At 49.4% G+C, this 19355-nt stretch overlaps 1 protein-coding gene across 1 annotated transcript in view; it reads left to right on the top strand.

The window, feature by feature from the left end:
• Positions 1-19355, top strand: part of hspa12b (heat shock protein 12B) — a 78853-nt gene that overhangs the window by 12792 nt on the left and 46706 nt on the right. The window contains exons 6-9 of the mRNA XM_041183942.1: positions 242-358; positions 3295-3466; positions 16089-16175; positions 17390-17494. Of these exons, the coding sequence (XP_041039876.1) occupies positions 242-358; positions 3295-3466; positions 16089-16175; positions 17390-17494 (481 nt within the window). The remainder of the gene's footprint in view (positions 1-241; positions 359-3294; positions 3467-16088; positions 16176-17389; positions 17495-19355) is intronic.

A 19355-nucleotide genomic window follows, 5' to 3' on the forward strand; every position in this document is an offset into this window, starting at 1 on the left:
AATCCCAGCTCGGGGTGGGAATATCCTGAAACAGTTGGATGTTAGGGTTGGTCAGGACATCAATCCAGCTCCGAGTCCTGAGGAAGGGAGTGAGTGAAATGGTTAGGGCTATGGGAGATTGACATATATGGAAGTGTGCAACTGTGGGTTTGATCTATACCAAACAAGTTTGTTCTTTCTGCTTTGTTGAGCTAATTTTCTCTTCCGATTTGTGGACAATTTTATGTTTGCGTGTTGGCAGGAGTTGAATGACCAGTTCTCGATCGCACTGGACACTGATGATGTGCGTTGGGTGATCACTGTACCAGCAATCTGGAAACAGCCAGCCAAGCAGTTCATGAGGGAGGCTGCGTATCTGGTGAGAAGTGATGGCACTTTAATAATCAGTGTTTATATCATAGAGATAGAGAGCAAAGAGGGCAAATACAGAGAGAGGGTTATCAGAGAGTGATATCAGAGAGACAGTGTCATCAGAGAGTGATATCAGAGAGAGAGTATCATCAGAGAGTGATATTAGAGAGAGAGTATCATCAGAGAGTGATATCAGAGAGAGAGTGTCATCAGAGAGTGATATCAGAGAGAGAGTGTCATCAGAGAATAATATCAGAGAGAGTGTCATCTGAGAGTGATATCAGAGTGTCATCAGAGAATAATATCAGAGAGAGAGTGATATCAGAGAGTGATATCAGAGAGAGTCATCAGAGAATGATATCAGAGAGAGTGTCATCAGAGGGTGATATCAGAGTGTCATCAGAGAATGATATCAGAGAGAGAGTTATCAGAGAGTGATATCAGAGAGAGAGTTATCAGGGACTGATACCAGAGAGAGAGCTATCAGAGAATGATATCAGAGTGTTATCAGAGAGTGATTTCAGAAAGAGAGTGTTATCAGAGAGTAATATCAGAGAGAGAGTGATATCAGAGAAAGAGAGAGAGAGGGAGAGAGCATTATCAGAGAATGATATCAGAGAGAGAGAGTGTTATCAGAGAATGATATCAGAGAGAGAGTTATCAGAAAGTGATATCACAGAGAGAGAGTTATAAGGCACTGATACCAGAGAGAGAGTTAACAGAGAATGATATCAGAGTATTATCAGAGAGTGATATCAGAGAGAGAATGTTATCAGAGAGTGATATTGGAGAGATAGAGTTATCAGGGAGTGATATCAGAGAGAGTTATCAGGGAGTGATACCAGAGAGAGAGTTATCAGAGAATATCAGAGTGTTATCAGAGAGTGATATCAGAAAGAGAGTGTTATCAGAGAGTGATATCAGAGGGACAGTTATCAGGGAGATATCAGAGAGAGCAAGAGGGAGAGAGTATTATCAGGGAACGATATCAGAGAGTGAGTGTTATCAGAGAATCACATCAGAGAGAGAGTGTTATCAGAGAGTGATATCAGAGAGAGAGTTATCAGGGACTGATACCAGAGAGAGAGTTATCAGAGAATGATATCAGAGTGTTATCAGAGAGTGATATCAGAGAGAGTTATCAGGGAGTGATATCAGAGAGAGAGTGTTATCAGAGAGTGATATCAGAGAGAGAGAGTTATCAGGGAGTGATATCAGAGAGAGAGTGTTATCAGAGAGTGATATCAGAGAGAGAGTTATCAGGGAGTGATATCAGAGAGAGAGTGTTATCAGAGAGTGATATCAGAGAGAGAGTTATCAGGGAGTGATATCAGAGAGAGTGTTATCAGAGAACGATATCAGAGAAAGTGTGTTATCAGAGTGATATCAGAGAGGGAGTTATCAGAGAGCGATATGAGAAGGAGAATGATATAAAAAATGTGTTACCAGAGAGAGATTGATCAGAGATTGATATCAGAGAGTGAGAGAAATCAGAGAGAGAGATCATCGAAAATAAGATCAGAGAAAGGGTATCTGAGAATAAGAGTGACACAGAGAGTGAAATCAGAGAGACAGGCTATTTTTAATGCTCTCACGGGATGTGGGTGTGACTAGCTAGGCCAACACTTATTCCCCATCCGGAATCTGTCCCTATATTACACCGATACACTTCATCATGAAGCAGTGTTGCAATGTCCATTTGTGTGGAGGCTGGATTTGATCATGTGGAGCTGGGAGTTTATAATGGAAACCCAGTCGACAGGATATGTTCTCAATATTTGCTGAATAATGTATCTGTCATACTCAGTAACTGAAATGGCAGTGTGGTCAGGATTAATATCTGTTTTCTCTCTCTCTCTCTCTCTCTCTCTCTCTGTCTCTGAGCCTCTCTCACTCTTCCTCTCTCTCTCTCCTTCCCTCACTCTGACTCTCTCTGTCTCTCTCTGCCCTATCTCCCTCTCTGACGGTCTGTCTTGCTCTCTGTTTTCCTCTTTGTCTGTCTGTGTCTCTCTCCTTCTCTTTTCCACTGCCTTTCTCTCTCCTTCTCTCTCTCCCTTCCATCTCTCCCTCTCCATCCCTGTGCCTGTGTGTGTCTCTTTCCCCGCCTCTCTGTCTCTCTTCTGTCTCTCCCATTGTCCCTGTCTCTCTCTCTTTTTCTGTCTCTGTCTGTTTCTCTCTCTCTCTCTCTCTGTCTCTCTCTGTGTCTCTTTCTCTCCCTTCCTTCCTCTCCCACTCTCTCTCTCTCTTGTTCCCTCTCTGTGCCTCTGTTCCTCTCTTTCTCTATCTCCATCTCTCTGCCTCCCTCTCCCTTGCTCTCTCCCAATCTCTCTCTCTCACCCTGTCTCTCTATCTCTCTGCTTCTTATCTCTCTCACTCCCTCTCTTCCATTCCAAATCTCTATCTCTCTGTCTCTTTCTCTCTCTCCCTCTCCCTCTCCCTCTCTCTCTGTCCCTCTGTTCCTCTGTTTCTCTCTCTCTCTCTCACCCTATCCATCTCTCCGTGTCTTTCTCTCTCTCGCCGCCTCTCGCCCCTTCTCCCAATCTCTCTCTCTCTGTCTCTCACTCTCTCCCGCTCCCGCTCTCTCTCTGTCCCTCTGTTCCTCTCTTTCTCTCTCTCTCTCACCCTGTCTGTCTAAATCTCTGTGTCTTTCTCTCACTCGCCCCCTCTCGCCCCCTCTCCCAATCTCTCCCTCTCTCCCTCTCTCTCTCTCTCTCTCTCTGTCCCTCTGCTCCTCCCTTTCTCCCTCTCTCTCTCTCTCACCCTGTCTGTCTATCTCTGTGTCTTTCTCCCCCTCGCCCCCTCTCTCCCTCCATCCCAATCTCTCTCTCTCTCCCTCTCTCTCCCCCTCTCCCCCTCTCCCCCTCTCTCTCCCTCTCTCCCTCTCCCTCTCTCTCTCTCTCCCTCTCTCTCTCTGTCTCTCTGTTCTGCTCTCTCTATGCCCAGGCTGAGTTAGCCTCTCCTGAGTACCCGGAGCAGTTGCTGATAGCTCTGGAACCTGAGGCTGCATCGGTATACTGCAGGAAACTCCGACTCCACCAGCTGATAGACCTGAGCAGCACCGAGGTGACCAATGAGCACGGGCCAGACAATCCCGTCATGTCCAGCTTCAGGCAAGGTCAGAACCTCTTTCTCAAAACTCCAAACAGCGATTTTAAAATCATTTAACAACCCGTCTCAGAACAGCACTCAAAACCCCACACCAGGACAGGCGGTTCGGTTAGTAATAGGTGTGAAACCATTTCAGCCCTTTGAGCCTGTTACACAGGAAGACAGAGAGAGAGAGAGACAGTGAGAGAGAGAGAGCAGAGATGAGAGTGACTGCTTTTGACATCAGTTTCTTTTATTCATTCACGGGATGTGGGCTTCGCTGGCTGAGCCAGCATTTATTGCCCATCCCTAATTGCCCTTGAGAAGGTGGTGGTGAGCTGCCTTCTTGAACCGCTGCAGTCCATGTGGTGTAGGTACACCCACAGTGCTGTTAGGGAGGGAGTTCCAGGATTTTGACCCAGCGACAGTGAAGGAACGGCGATATATTTCCAAGCCAGGATGGTGGGACAGCATTTGACCATTTCATCAAGGAGCCCGAGCAAAACTGGACTCAATGGGAATCGGGGAAAACTCTCCACTGGTTGGAGTCATACCCAACACAAAGGAAGATGGGTGTGGTTGTTGGAGGTCAGTCATCTCAGCTCCAGGACATCACTGCAGGAGTTCCTCAGGGCAGTGTCCTCGGCCCAACCATCTTCAGCTGCTTCATCAATGACCTTCCTTCCATCATAAGGTCAGAAGTGGGGATGTTCGCTGATGATTGCACAATGTTCAGCACCATTCGCAACTCCTCACATACTGAAGCGGTCCATGTTCAAGTGCAGCAAGACCTGGACAATATCCGGTCTTGGGCTGACAAGTGGCAACTAACATTCACACCACACAAGTGTCAGGCAATGACCATCTCCAACAAGAGAGAATCCAACCATCACCCCTAGACGTTCAAAGACATACAAACATATGGATTAGGAACAGGAGTAGGCCACTCATTCCCTCGAACCTGCTCCACCATTCAATAAGATTATGGCTGATCTGATTGTAACCTCAACTCCACATTCCTGCCTACGCCCGATAACCTTTCACCCCCTTGTTAAACAAGGATCTATCCACCTCTGCCTTAAAAATATCCAAAAACTCTGCTTCCACTGCCCTTTGAGGAAGAAAGTTCCAGAGACTCACTACCCTCTGAGAGAAAGAATTTCTCTTCATCTTTGTCTTAAACGGGCAACCTCTTATTTTTAAACTGTGACCTCTGGTTCTAGATTCTTCCACAAGAGGAAACATCCTCTCCACATCCACCCTGTCAAGTCTCCTCAGGATCTTATATGTTTCAATTAAGTCACCTCTTACCCTTCTAAACTCCAGCAGATACGAGCCTAACCTGTCCAACCTTTACTCTTGAAACAACCCGCCCATTCCAGGTATTAGTCTAGTGAACCTTCTCTGAACTGCTTCCAACGCATTTACACCCTTCCTTAAATAAGGTGACCAATACTGTACACAGTACTCCAAATGTGGTCTAACTAGTGCCCTGTACAATTGAAGCATAACCTCCCTACTTTTGTATTCAATTCCCCTCAATAAACAATAACATTCTATTAACTTTCCTAATTACCTTCTGTACCTGCACACTAACCTTTTGTGATTCATGCACTAGGACACCCAGGTCTCTCTGCATCTCACAGCTCTTCAATCTCTCACTATTTAGATAATATGCTTCTTTTTTATTCTTCCTGCCAAAATGGACAATTTCACATTTGCCCACATTTGCCAGGCCTTTTCTCACTCACTGAACCTATCTATGTCCCTTTGTGGTCTCCTTGTGTCCTCCTCACATCTTACTATCCCACCTATCATTGTGTCATCAGTAACTTCAGAAACCGTTCCTTTGGTCCCTTCTTCCAAGTCACTTATATAAATTGTAAACAGTTGAGGCCCCAGCACTGATCCCTGTGGCTCACCACTCGTCACATCCTGCCAAGCAGAAAAAAATTCCATTTAAGGCTACCCTCTGTTCCCTGTTAGCTAGTCAATATTCTGTCCATGCCAATACGTTAACCCCTACACCATGAGCTTTAATTTTCCATAACAAACTTTGATGTGGCACCTTATCAAATGCCTTCTGGAAATCTAAGTACAGCACATCCACCAGTTCCCCTTTATCCACCATTTTATGTGGGTGGGCCAATTAAGGCCACAGTAAGTGCTATGCGCCCCCTGTGCAGGCAGGGGGAATTCCCTCAGCTGGGGGGTGGGGGGGGGGGGGGTGGGGGGGCGGGGGGTGCGCTCTTTCACGCATGCGCACAAAAGAGCGCACTGATCTCCCTGAGGCTAAGTGCTACCTCGGGGAGATCGGCGCCGAATTAAAGTTTGCAATAAAAATTATAAAGAAGTTTCCCTGGCACGCCCCCTCGTGTCACACTGTCACGTGAATTCGGACATGTCCATAACTTTAACTGAAACCTTTAGTAAAAATTTAAGTACCCTCCATGAAGCCTCATCCCGGCCGTGGATGAGGTTTGATGCTTTTTCCAAAGCCCCCCCAGGGTTCCCGACCTGTCCACCAACCTTGAGGTTGGACGGGCGGGTCCATGAATGATTTTAATTCGTGTCTCAATGGCTTTAGTAGGCCGTTGACAGGTCAGCGGACGGGCAGCTCACTCAGCTGCGCCCCCGCCGACCTGGAAATGGAAATGACACGGGGTGACGCCGGGAGTTCCACCCGACATATCCCTGCGTCATTTTACACATTGGCAAGTGGGCCCTGTCCTCGCTCGCTGACCGGAAGATCCTGCCCCATGATTTCCCTTTCACAAAACCATGTTGACTCTGCCTGATTGCTTTGAATTTTTCCAAGTGCCCTTCTAAAACATCTTTCATAATAGCTTCTAACATTTTCCCTATGACAGATGTTAGGCTAACTGGCCTGTAGTTTCCTGCTTTCTGTCTGCCTCCCTTTGTGAATAAAGGATTTACGTTCACTATTTTCCAAACAGATGGTACCTTCCCTGAATCTCGTGAATTTTGGAAAATTAAAGCCAATGCATCAACGATCTCACTGGCCACTTCTTTTAAGACTCTAGGATGAAGTCCATTAGGACCCGGGGACATGTCAGCCCGCAGTTCCATCAATTTGCTCAGTAACACTTACTTGGTGATTGTAATTTTCCTGAGTTCCTCCCTTCGATTTCCTGATTTACAGCTATTTCTGGGAACTTATATCCTCTATAGTGAAGACTGATACAAAATACCTGTTCAATTCATCCGTCATCTCCTTATTTTCCATTATTAATTACCCAGACTCACTTACTATAGGACCAATATTCACTTTAACTCATCTTTTTTAAATAACTATAGAAGCTCTTCACTACCTGTCTTTACATGCCCAGCTAACTTTCTCTTGTACTCTAGTTTTTTCTTCCTTAGCAAGTTTTTAACTTTTTTAGTTAACCACGGATGGTGTGTTGTTGCCTTGGAATTTTCCTTTCTGGTTGGAATGTATCTATTCTGTGTTTTCTGAAATATCCCTTTAAATTTCTGCCACTTCTATTGACCCATCCCTTAACCTCATTTGCCAGTTCACTTTAGCTATCTCAGCTTTCATGCTCTCATAATTGCCCTTGTTTAAGTTTAAAATACTAGTCTTAGACCTACCCTTCTCTCCCACAAACTGAATGCAAAATTCAATCATATTTTGACCACTGCTACCCAGGGGTGCCTTCACTATGAGGTCATTAATTAACCCTTTCCCATTGCACAATACTAGTTTGAGTATAGTCTGCCCTCTGGTTGGCTCTAGAACATGCTGTTCTAAGACTATCCCAAAGACATTCTGTGAATTCATCATCTGGGCTCCCTCTGCCCATCTGATTTTTCCAGTCTATATGTAGATTAAAATCCCCCAGGATTATCACCATTCCTTTCTGACGAGCTCCCATTCTCTCTTCCTTTAAAATCTGTCCTATTATTAGTTATAAGTTACAATTAGGAGTCTGTGGACTACTCTCACAAGTGACTTCTGCTTTTATCATTTCTCGTCTCTACTCAAACCGCTTCTACATCCTGGTTTCCTGAACTTAGGTCATCCCTCTCTAATGTGCTAATGCCATCATTAATTAACAGAGACACCCCTCCACCTTTTCCTAACTTCCTGTCCTTCTAAATGTCACGTACCCTTCAATATTCAGGTCCCAATCTATGTCACCCTTTAACCATGTCTCTGTAAAAGCTATCAGATCATACTTATTTATTTCTATTTGCGCTATCATCCGTTTTGTTTCAAATGCTACGTGCATTCAGATATAGACCCTTTAGTTTTGTCTTTTTATTATTTTTGTAATCTCTAGCCTTATCTGCTGATTTACTCTTAGACTTGTACTCTCTGTCCCTTCCTATCACGGTCTGTTTATCTCAAGGGCAACTAGGGATGGGCAATAATTCCGGCCAGCGAAGCCCACATCCTGTGAATGATTAAAAGAAAAGGTCATTTCCCATATTAATACTTTATTCTCTTGCCCTATCTCTACTCTTTATTTTACCACAACTTCCTAAATGTGATCCCTTGCCCCCACTATTCAGTTTAAAATTCTCCCCGCTTCCCTAGTTATGCAGCTCATGTGGACACCAGTCCCAGCAGAGTTCAGGTGTAACCGTCCCAATGGTACAGATCCCACTTTCCCCAGTACTGGTGTCAGTGCCCCACTAACCGGAACCCACTTCTCCCACACCAGCCTTTCAGCCTCATGTTCATCTCTCTAATTCTATGTAACCCGGCTCAGATAATAACCCAGAGATTATAACCTTTGAGATTCTGCTTTGCAATTTAGTGCCTAGCTCCTCATACTGACCATGCAGAGCCTCTTTCCTAGTTCTACCTATGTCATTGGTACCTACATGGATCACGACAACTGGATCCTTCCCCTCCCCCTGCAAGTTCCTCTCCAGCTCTGAGCAGCAGTCCCAAACCCTGGCACTGGGCAGGCAACACAGTCATCTAGACTCTTGCTCCTTGCTACAGAGAAAAGTGTCAATCCTGCCCCCCTCCTGTCTCCTACGACCACTACATTTCATTTTGCTTCCCCCCACTGGGATGGTTTCCTGTACCACGGAGATGTGGTCAGCTTGCCCATCCAGCCTGCAGCCCCCACTCTCATCTAAACAAGCCGAGAGAACCCCAAACCTGTTGGACAATTGCAGAGGCTGACACTCCTGCCCTCTGGGTCCCCTTACCCGCCTCATTCGCTGTCACACCCTCCTGTCCCTGGCCACTGACCAAATCAGATGACCTCCCCCCCCATCCTAAGTGGAGTGACTGCCTCCTGGTACAAAGCATCCAGGTAACTTCCAACCCCCTCCCCCCCCACCCCCTGTCCCTGATGTGTCACAGTGGACGGAATCGTCCGGTCCAGTTGGTGTTGGATATCGCGGCTGGCGTGGAGCGGACAGTAGGGCGAGAAGGTCAAAGTTCGGTTCCACGCCACCATGAAACCGGTTTGCGACTGTACGTTCCGCCTGTCTGCGGCCGGCTGGGATTCCAGCCACCCGGCTTCAGGAACATCATTTGAATGCATTGGCATCTTGTTACTGCGCCAGCTCACCAGAATCATCACCCCCCCCCCCCCCCAAAACGTCCAATCTACCACCCACGTCGGTGTGACTTCAGAACAGCGTGCCCCCACCCTCCCAGACTGCCCTTAACAGGTGGGCACCCGGTGACCTGAATCTCGGGGGGAACAGGGAGGTGAGTGCAACACAAACCTGCTGCGTGAGTATCGCCCGTAGGGCATCAGGAAGGGGTGCTGCACCTCTGTGGTGGGGCAGGTCGGAGGCGGGGGGCCGCTTTTCCCTCTCTGGCTTTCAGCAGGGCGCTGGGGCAAGGTCTGCAGGCCCGGGAGCAGTGGGGAAGGTGGCACAGCCTGGAGGTAGTACACAAGCACATCCCCAGGAGGCGCTGGGGGGAGGAGGGGGGTGGGGGGTGTTGAGGGCAGTGGCCACACACTTGTCAAAAGTGAACATCCTTCCGCCGGCTGAGACTGTTGAGCTGCAGTTCCATCGACAGGCTCGGAGTCAGACCCCTGAAGCTTCTCTGCACCACAAAAGCATGGACAGTGCCACCCAAATGCTCCAGAACTTTCCACCCCTCGGGCACAGACTGCAAATGAATGTGTGTTCTAGGGGAGCAAAGCCATTGGCTGACTGGGAAAGTTGAAAAACGCCCTTACGAAGGGTGGCCATGGAGCAGTCACTGGTGGGGGTGCTCACAGCTCCTTGCAATGTCTTTATCAAGATGCGGACCAGTGTCCATCGTGGTTCAAGCTAACAGCGCAGCTTTGCAGTGAGTGTTGGGGGAATGTCTGCACCTGATCTGAGGGCAGGGCATATAGTCCGGTGGCTGAAGCTACCGCCAATTGGTCGGGCGGAAGGGGGCAGAGGTGGGTGGGGTTTCAGACAGCCAATGGGCTCATTACGCACAGGCCGTCCAAGTGATGGCCGGCGGTCCATGAGGAGGCAGTTTCCAGAGGGGATGAGGTCAGATGGGGATGTGAGGGTGTGTGTGTGTGAGAGAGAGCAAGTAGTGATGTCCCTTGAGCTGGCAGTGAGTGAGATGCCAGTGAATGTGTGATGGGCTTGTGAGTGGGTGAGTTGAGATTAATGAGATGGTTGCCTTACCCTGGCAGCCTCAGATGAGACCATTCATCCTCTGTCTGCACTGGATGGCCGACCTCCTCTGTGCAGCATTGGCACTGACCACCGCTGCCATCGCCTCCCAAGCCGGAGCGGTGTGGTTGCTGGACCTCCTGCGGCCAGAGTTGGGGGGGGCAGGGGGGGAGGATATTGCAGCGGGTCTCCACAGCGTCTAGAAGGCATCTCAGGGATGCATCACTGAATCAGGGGGCTGCATTCTTTTGGGGCCATATCTTTGCCAGAACAGTCCTGGGCTGCAAGCATCGAGAAGTGTGCACAGGGCTGCAGTTTAAATATGGCGCCCTGTGTGAGGGAGCGGTGAGGTTACAGCATAGCAGGCAAACTGTACGCCGACCGCCAGCGATCCAGCGTGTTTCCCGTGGCTGCATAATTTATGAGATGGGAAGGGGAGGATACAGCACAAAAACCTGCCATTGAGGCCAGCAAGTAAAACGTCTCTTTTCGTGCCCACTGCCGCATTTAGTGCAAACCTGGGATGATTGCGCCCCCAGTGTCTACAGCTCAGCCTCCAGGTCGATGACCCTGAGCCGAAGCTCCTCAAGCTGCAAACACTTACTCCGGACGTTGTTTGCCCTGGATCACAGTGTTATTCAGGAGATCCCACATACTGAAACATCGCCTGTCCTGACATTCAGTTAGTTACTTTATTACATTAAACACTTATCTATTTTCGTTTTTATGTGTCTTATTAACTTTACCATCAGCTTGCACAGTATTTTAAACCTTGAGACTGGAATTGATCTTAACCACCTACCAGATACTCACAAACAGCTAGCTCCTTTCCCTGTAGTAGCTCTTTTTTAAATGAAGCCTCGTCGCTCTCCACACTTTTTAGATGATGTTTCCCCGCTCTCTTCCCTCTTTATAAATGAAGATTCCCCACTCTCTGCGCTCTTTATAAAATGAAGACTCCCGGCTCTACATTATTTTTTCAATGAAGCCTCCCTGCCTGCTGCTCATCATTTAAATGAACTCTCCCCGCTCTCCTGCCGACTGACCCTCCAACAGTGCAGCACTCCCTCAGTACTGACCCTCCAACAGTGCAGCACTCGCTCAGTACTGACTCACCAACAGTGCAGCACTCCCTCAGTACTGACCCTCCAACAGTGCAGCACTCCCTCAGTACTGACCCTCCAACAGTGCAGCACTCGCTCAGTACTGACTCACCAACAGTGCAGCACTCCCTCAGTACTGACCCTCCAACAGTGCAGCACTCCCTCAGTACTGACCCTCCAACAGTGCAGCACTCGCTCAGTACTGACTCACCAACAGTGCAGCACTCCCTCAGTACTGACCCTCCAACGGTGCAGCACTCCCTCAGTACTGACTCACCAACGGTGCAGCACTCCCTCAGTACTGACTCACCAACAGTGCGGCACTCCCTCAGTACTGACCCTCCAACAGTGCAGCACTCCCTCAGTACTGACCCTCCAACAGTACAGCACTCACTCAGTACTGACTCACCAACAGTGCAGCACTCCCTCAGTACTGACTCTCCAACGGTGCAGCACTCCCTCAGTACTGACTCTCCAACAGTGCAGCACTCCCTCAGTACTGACTCTCCAACGGTGCAGCACTCCCTCAGTACTGACTCACCAACGGTGCAGCACTCCCTCAGTACTGACCCTCCAACAGTGCAGCACTCCCTCAGTACTGACTCACCAACAGTGCAGCACTCCCTCAGTGCTGACTCTCCAACGGTGCAGCACACCCTCAGTACTGACACTCCAACAGTGCAGCACTCCCTCAGTACTGACACTCCAACAGTGCAGCACACCCTCAGTACTGACTCACCAACAGTGCAGCACTCCCTCAGTACTGACACTCCAACAGTGCAGCACACCCTCAGTACTGACTCACCAACAGTGCAGCACTCCCTCAGTACTGACCCTCCAACAGTGCAGCACACCCTCAGTACTGACCCTCCAACAGTGCAGCACTCCCTCAGTACTGACTCACCAACAGTGCAGCACTCCCTTAGTACTGACTCACCAACAGTGCAGCTCTCCCTCAGTACTGACTCAACAACGGTGCAGCACTCCCTCAGTACTGACTCACCAACGGTGCAGCACTCCCTCAGTGCTGACCCTCCAACAGTGCAGCACTTCCTCAGTACTGAATCTCCAACAGTGCAGCACTCCCTCAGTACTGACCCTCTGACAGTGCAGCACTCCCTCAGTACTGACTCTCCAACAGTGCGGCACTCCCTCAGTACTGACCCTCCAACAGTGCAGCACTCCCTTAGTACTGACTCTCTAACAGTGCAGCACTCCCTCAGTACTGACTCTCCAACAGTGCAGCACTCCCTCAGTACCGACCACCTGACAGTGCAGCACTCCCTCAGTGCTGACCCTCCAACAGTGCAGCACTCCCTCAGTACTGACTCTCCAACAGTGCAGCACTCCCTCAGTACTGACTCTCCAACAGTGCAGCACTCCCTCAGTACTGACACTCCAACAGTGCAGCACTCCCTCAAAACTGACCCTCCGATGGTGCAGCACTCCCTTGGTGCTGACCCTCCGACAGTGCAGCACTCCCTCACTACTGACCCTTCGATGGTGCAGCACTCCCTCAGTACTGACCCTCCAACATGGCAGCACTCCTTTAGTACTGAGTCTCCAACAGCGCAGCACTCCCTCAGTACTGACCCTCCGATGGTGCAGCACTCCCTCAGTACTGACCCTCCGACAGTGCAGCACTCCCTCAGTACTGACCCTCCCACAGTGCAGCACTCCCTCAGTACTGACACTCCGACAGTGCAGCACTCCCTCAGTGCTGACCCTCCGATGGTGCAGCACTCCCTTGGTGCTGACCCTCCGACAGTGCGGCACTCCCTCAGTACTGCCCTTCTGACAGTGCAGCACTCCCTCAGTACTGACCCTCCGACAGTGCAGCACTCCCTCAGTACTGACCCTCCGACAGTGCAGCACTCCCTCAGTACTGACCCTCCAACAGTGCAGCACTCCCTCAGTACTGACCCTCCAACAGTGCAGCACTCCCTCAGTGCTGACCCTCCGACAGTGCGGCACTCCCTCAGTACTGACCCTCCGACAGTGCAGCAATCCCTCAACACTAACCCTCTGACAGTGTGGCACTCCCTCAACACTGACCCTCTGACAGTGCAGAGCTCCATCATTATTGACCTTCTGACAGTGCAGCACTCCCTCAGTACTGACCCTCTGACAGTGCAGCACTCTCTCAGCACTGACCCTCTGACAGTGCGGCAATCCCTCAGTACTGAGCCTCCGACAGTGCAGCACTCCCTCAGTACTGACCCCCTGACAGTGCAGCACTCCCTCAGCACTGACCCTCCGACAGTGCAGCACTCCCTCAGCACTGACCCTCCGACAGTGCAGCACTCCCTCAGCACTGACCCTCCGACAGTGCAGCACTCCCTCAGTACTGACCCTCCGACAGTGCAGCACTCCCTCAGTACTGACCCTCTGACAGTGCAGCACTCCCTCAGTACTGACCCTCCAACAGTGCAGCACTCCCTCAGCACTGACCCTCCGACAGTGCAGCACTCCCTCAGTTCTGCAGAAATAATTATCTCAGCACTCCCCTTTTGTGTTTGGATGCTGAATGTGTTCATTCACTGATCTGCCCAGCTAAAGAACGGCCTACTCTGGACAATGTCCAACAAATTTCTACAAGATGAGGGCAATTAGGTCCGGGCAGTAATTGCTGGCTAGCCAGTGACACTCACATCCCATGGAAGAAGAAATTAAATATAATTTGGACTATGGCCACGGAGTGTCGAGCAGAGGTTAACAGGCGGCTCCCTGTACACCGGGACCACAATAAGAAATGTCAACTGCTTGAGTATTTCCCTCAGGAAACGTTGTCAGGGAAATGAAAATATCGGACTTCCTGAGTCGGGAGGTGGGGTCACGAAATATTTCTCCCACGCAGCCGATTCCCCTGGCACAGCATGTCAACACACTGACTCCATAACTGGAGCAGAGGCTGAACAACTCCATCAGGAATATATCCCTCACTCCCATCCATAAACACATCCCTCTCTCCCCCCTTCACTATATCCTCAAACCCTTCTCACTACCCACACAATACACCCCTCAATTCATCTCCCCGTATCCCCCAATAACAACCAAGCCTTACCAGCCCAAACCTGCTGTCTCCCTCTCTCGCTTCCACTCACACACATTCGCACCATCTCCTAAACTAAGACAGTGTAGAGGGAGCTTTACTCTGTATCTAACCCCGTGCTGTACCTGTCCTGGGAGTGTTTGATGGGGACAGTGTAGAGGGAGCATTACTCTGTATCTAACTCCGTGCTGTACCTGTCCTGGGAGTGTTTGATGGGGACAATGTAGAGGAAGCTTTACTCTGTATCTAACCCCGTGCTGTACCTGACCTGGGAGTGTTTGATGGGGACAGTGTAGAGACAGCTTTACTCTGTATCTAACCCCGTGCTGTACCTGTCCTGGGAGTGTTTGATAGGGACAGTGTAGAGGGAGCTTTACTCTGTATCTAACCCCGTGCTGTGCCTGTCCTGGGAGTGTTTGATGGGACAGTGTAGAGGGAGCTTTACTCTGTATCTAACCCCGTGCTGTACCTGTCCTGGGAGTGTTTGATGGGGACAGTGTAGAGAGAGTTTTACTCTGTATCTAACCACGTGCTGTACCTTTCCTGGGAGTGTTTGATAGGGAAATTGTAGAGGGAGCTTTACTCTGTATCTAACCCCGTGCTGTACCTGTCCTGGGAGTGTTTGATGGGGACAGTGTAGAGGGAGATTTACTCTGTATCTAACCCCGTGCTGTACCTGTCCTGGGAGTGTTTGATGGGGACAGTGTAGAGGGAGCTTTACTCTGTATCTAACCCCGTGCTGTACCTGTCCTGGGAGTGTTTGATGGGGACGGTGTAGAGACAGCTTTACTCTGTATCTAACCCCGTGCTGTACCTGTCCTGGGAGTGTTTGATGGGGACAGTGTAGAGGAAGCTTTACTCTGTATCTAACCCCGTGCTGTACCTGTCCTGGGAGTGTTTGATGGGGTCGGTGTAGAGGGAGCTTTACTCTGTATCTAACCCCGTGCTGTACCTGTCCTGGGAGTGTTTGACGGGGACAGTGTAGAGGGAGCTTTACTCTGTATCTAACCCCGTGCTGTACCTGTCCTGGGAGTGTTTGATGGGGACAGTGTAGAGGGAGATTTACTCTGTATCTAAACCCGTGCTGTACCTGCCCTGGGAGTGTTTGATGGGGACAGTGTAGAGGGAGCTTTATTCTGTATCTAACCCCGTGCTGTACCTGTCCTGGGAGTGTTTGATGGGGACAGTGTAGAGGGAGATTTACTCTGTATCTAACCCTGTGCTGTACCTGCCCTGGGAGTGTTTGATGGGGACAGTGTAGAGGGACATTTACTCTGTACCTAACCCCGTGCTGTACCTGTCCTGGGAGTGTTTGATGGGGACAGTGTAGAGACAGCTTTACTCTGTATCTAACCCCGTGCTGTACCTGTCCTGGGAGTGTTTGATGGGGACAGTGTAGAGGGACATTTACTCTGTATCTAACCCCGTGCTGTACCTGTCCTGGGAGTGTTTGATGGGGACAGTGTAGAGACAGCTTTACTCTGTATCTAACCCCGTGCTGTACCTGTCCTGGGAGTGTTTGATGGGGACAGTGTAGAGGAAGCTTTATTCTGTATCTAACCACGTGCTGTACCTGTCCTGGGAGTGTTTGATGGGGACAGTGTAGAGGGAGCTTTACTCTGTATCTAAACCCGTGCTGTACCTGTCCTGGGAGTGTTTGATGGGGACAGTGTAGAGGGAGCTTTACTCTGTATCTAACCCCATGCTGTACCTGTCCTGGGAGTGTTTGATGGGGACGGTATAGAGGGACCTTTACTCTGTATCTAACCCCAGTGCAGAGGGAGTTATTCCTCCTTCTGGTTCAGTAATACTCCCTGTCCTGATTCACAGTGTTTTGGTGTCTCACGGATGTTTGATTGATTCTCTGACTTTTCCAGCTCGGGAACAGCTCCGACGATTGAGGCAGAGTCGAACGTTCCAGATGGAGAGCGGCGTTGGTGATCTGTGGGCTGAAATGGAGACAGGTACTGACCAATCTCCCTCACCTTTCTCCTGTGCTCTGCTATGATCACTACTAACGGCCTGCTCTCTGACACTGTCCAACACTCAGAGGGTTGTTGCAGGATCCTGACCAACAGAGTTTGCTGTTTGCTGATTCACTGAACCAGTGATGGACCCTTGCTAACTGCAGACTGAGGGGACACTCACCCTAATGAGAGTACGAGAGAGGGGTAGGCGTGGGATATAATACCATTAACGGGACACTCAGTGCTGGGCTTATACCCACTGGGGGGGGGTAACAAATGATAATGCAGTTTACCCTCTCTTTTACCCCATCTCTCTCTCTCTCTCTCTTTCTCTCAACCTATACCACACTGTCTCAATCTTCCTCTTTCTTTGTTCCTGTATCCCATACTCTCTCTCCCGTATCCTGTGTCTTGTATCCTGTTTTCTCTCTCTCTCTCTCATCCTGTATCCTGTTCACTCTCTCTCTCTAGCCTTGTATCCCATTCTCTCGCTCTCTTTCTCACTCACATCCTGTATCATGTTCTCTCTCTCTCTCTCTAGTCTTGTATCCCTTTGCGTCTCTCTTGTCCTGTATCCCTGTCTCTCTCTCTCCCTCTCTCAGAATCACAGAATTTTAACGGCACAGAAGGAGGCCATTCGGCCCACCATGTCTGCACTGGCTCTCCAAATGAGCATTATGACCTAGGGCCATTGCCCTGCCTTTTACCCATACCCCTGCACCTTGTTTCTATTCAGATAATTATTTAATGTCCTCTTGAATGCCCCAATTGAACCTGCCTCCACCACATTTCCAGGCAGTGCATCCCAGACCTGAACCACGCGCTGTGTGGAAAAGTCTTTTCTCACATCACACTTGCCCTTTTGCAAATCACTTTAAACCTGTGCCCCCTCGTTCTTGATTCTTTTACGAGCAGGAGCAGCTTCTCCCTATCTACTCTGTCCGGCCCCCTCATGATCTTGAACATCCCTATCAAATCTCCTCTCATCCTGTATCCCATTCTCTCTGTCTTTCTCTTGTCCTGTGTCGGTTCTGTCTCTCTCTCTCATCCTGTACGCCATTGTCTCTCTCTCTCTCTTGTCCAGCACCCCATTCCCTTTCTCTCTCTTGCTGTGCCTGAACTAGCCTCTCTCGGTTTAATGGATTGGCTGATGTACATGAGTTGTTGTCCTGACTTTCTCTCTCTCTCTCTCTCTCTCTCTCCCTTTCCAGGTGACTGTTACATCGTGGCTGACTGTGGTGGGGGCACTGTTGATCTCACGGTTCACCAGATTGAGCAGCCTCAGGGGACCCTGAAGGAACTCTACAAAGCCTCAGGTGAAGTCCCTGAAACTGGTGCGTTGACCAGGCTGAGTGAGAGGCAGAGAGAGACCCTTTCACAGAGCAACTCCTGTGGGCCAGCACCTTCCTCCCCACTTCCTGGACAATTCACCTCCAATCCCTCTTCATTTATAATTGATTTTGATCATGAAACAACAGCTGGAAAGAAAGAACTTGCATTTCTATAGCGCCTTCCACAACCTCAGGATGTCCTGCCCACAGTCAATGAAGTACTTTTATAAAGTGTAGTCACTGTAATAATATAGGTGACAGAGACATGTTGGAGCCAGGGGAGCGGGGTACAGAGAGAGCTGTGGGGTGGGGGCGGGGTGGGGAGGGCTGGAATAACATGGCAGCAAATTTCGACATAGCAAGATCCCACAAACGGCAATGCAGTCATAGGCAGATCATCATTGATGTAGGTTGAGGGATAAATATTGAGCAGGACACCAGGGACAATAATTTCCTCGTTTTTCTTCCAATGGGATCTTTTACATCTAGTGGAATAATATTTCGGCACAGACTAGAAGGGCCGAATGGCCTGTTTTCTGTGCTGTGGTGTTCTATGGTTCTATCCACCTGTGAGGGCAGACAGGGCCTTGGTTTAAGGACCGCGCCTCCGACAGCACAGCTCCCCCTGCACCGGGACTGTCAGCCTGGACTATAGACTCAAATCTCTGGAGGGGAACTTAAATCATGACTTTCTGACTGAGAGGCGAGAGGGCCACCCTCTGGGCAACCATGGCTGACACAATTTAGAAGATTGTTCGATGGGCATTTAACCTGACCGCTGGATACCCCTCCTCCTTCTGAAGTACGATGTTGAAGGTTCCTCCACATCCTACCTCACGGGAAAAGCTCAGCGACTATAACTCCTTTTTTTAATCAACAGCACATTGACTGCCCATTCCTTCTTAACCTGAGCATGGACTGGGCCCTTTTGAACATATTGCAGCAACTGTGTAGCTTGTTAAGCCATATATCAAAAAGTGTCTGGAGACACATATAGGCCAGGCCACTTGGAGATGTATCTGAAGGGCATTAGGGAACCAGTTGAGTTTTCACTCAATGTAATGCTGACAGTTAAATCATCACCAGGCTTAGTGAATCCAAACACGACTGGCCGGAGAACCAGAGGAGGGATATCTCTTTGAAAGAGAAACAGAAAATGCTGCCGAGACTCGCAGCAGGTCTGGCAGCATCTGTGGAGAGAGAGAGAAACAGAGCTAACGTTTCGAGTCCGTCTGACTCTCCTTCCTGTCGGAGAGAAGAGCAGCACCACTTCAAGGTGGGCATTCCTGGAAGAGAATTGGCAGTGAATCAAACACTGAAGAAGATTGAATAAACATTGAAGAAGAGTCACTATGGACTCGAAACTTTAACTCTTATTTTTTTTTTCTCTCCTCAGACCTGCTGAGATTTTTCCAGCATTTTCTGTCTTTGTTTCAGATTTCCAGCTTCGACAGGATTTTTGCTTTTACCTCTTTGAAAAGGGGCCAGCAGAGGCGCAATGGGCCGAATGGCCTCCTTCTGTGCTACATGACGCGATGCATGGTCATCGTGGGATGTGAACTCCTGACCTTGATGTTGCTAGAGGCCAGTACCACATACCCTACCCTTCCTGATAGGATGTGAAAGACATTTGCATCAGAGAGAGAATTATCTTTAAAAACACAGGCAAAAAATAAAAGACCTTGCAGGGTGGTTTTTTTTTTAATCTTAATGTTGCCGCGAGGCTGCAGGAATCTGGCACAGGCTCAATGACAGAGAACAAGGCCGAGCCTTCCTCCCTGTCGGTGGGGAGGGCGGGTCAAAAGCAAGGAGCTTTGGCACCATCCAGTGGCTGCTTGATAACCTG

Source organism: Carcharodon carcharias, chromosome 1 (assembly GCF_017639515.1).
Source record: "Carcharodon carcharias isolate sCarCar2 chromosome 1, sCarCar2.pri, whole genome shotgun sequence".
Lineage (NCBI taxonomy): Eukaryota > Metazoa > Chordata > Chondrichthyes > Lamniformes > Lamnidae > Carcharodon > Carcharodon carcharias.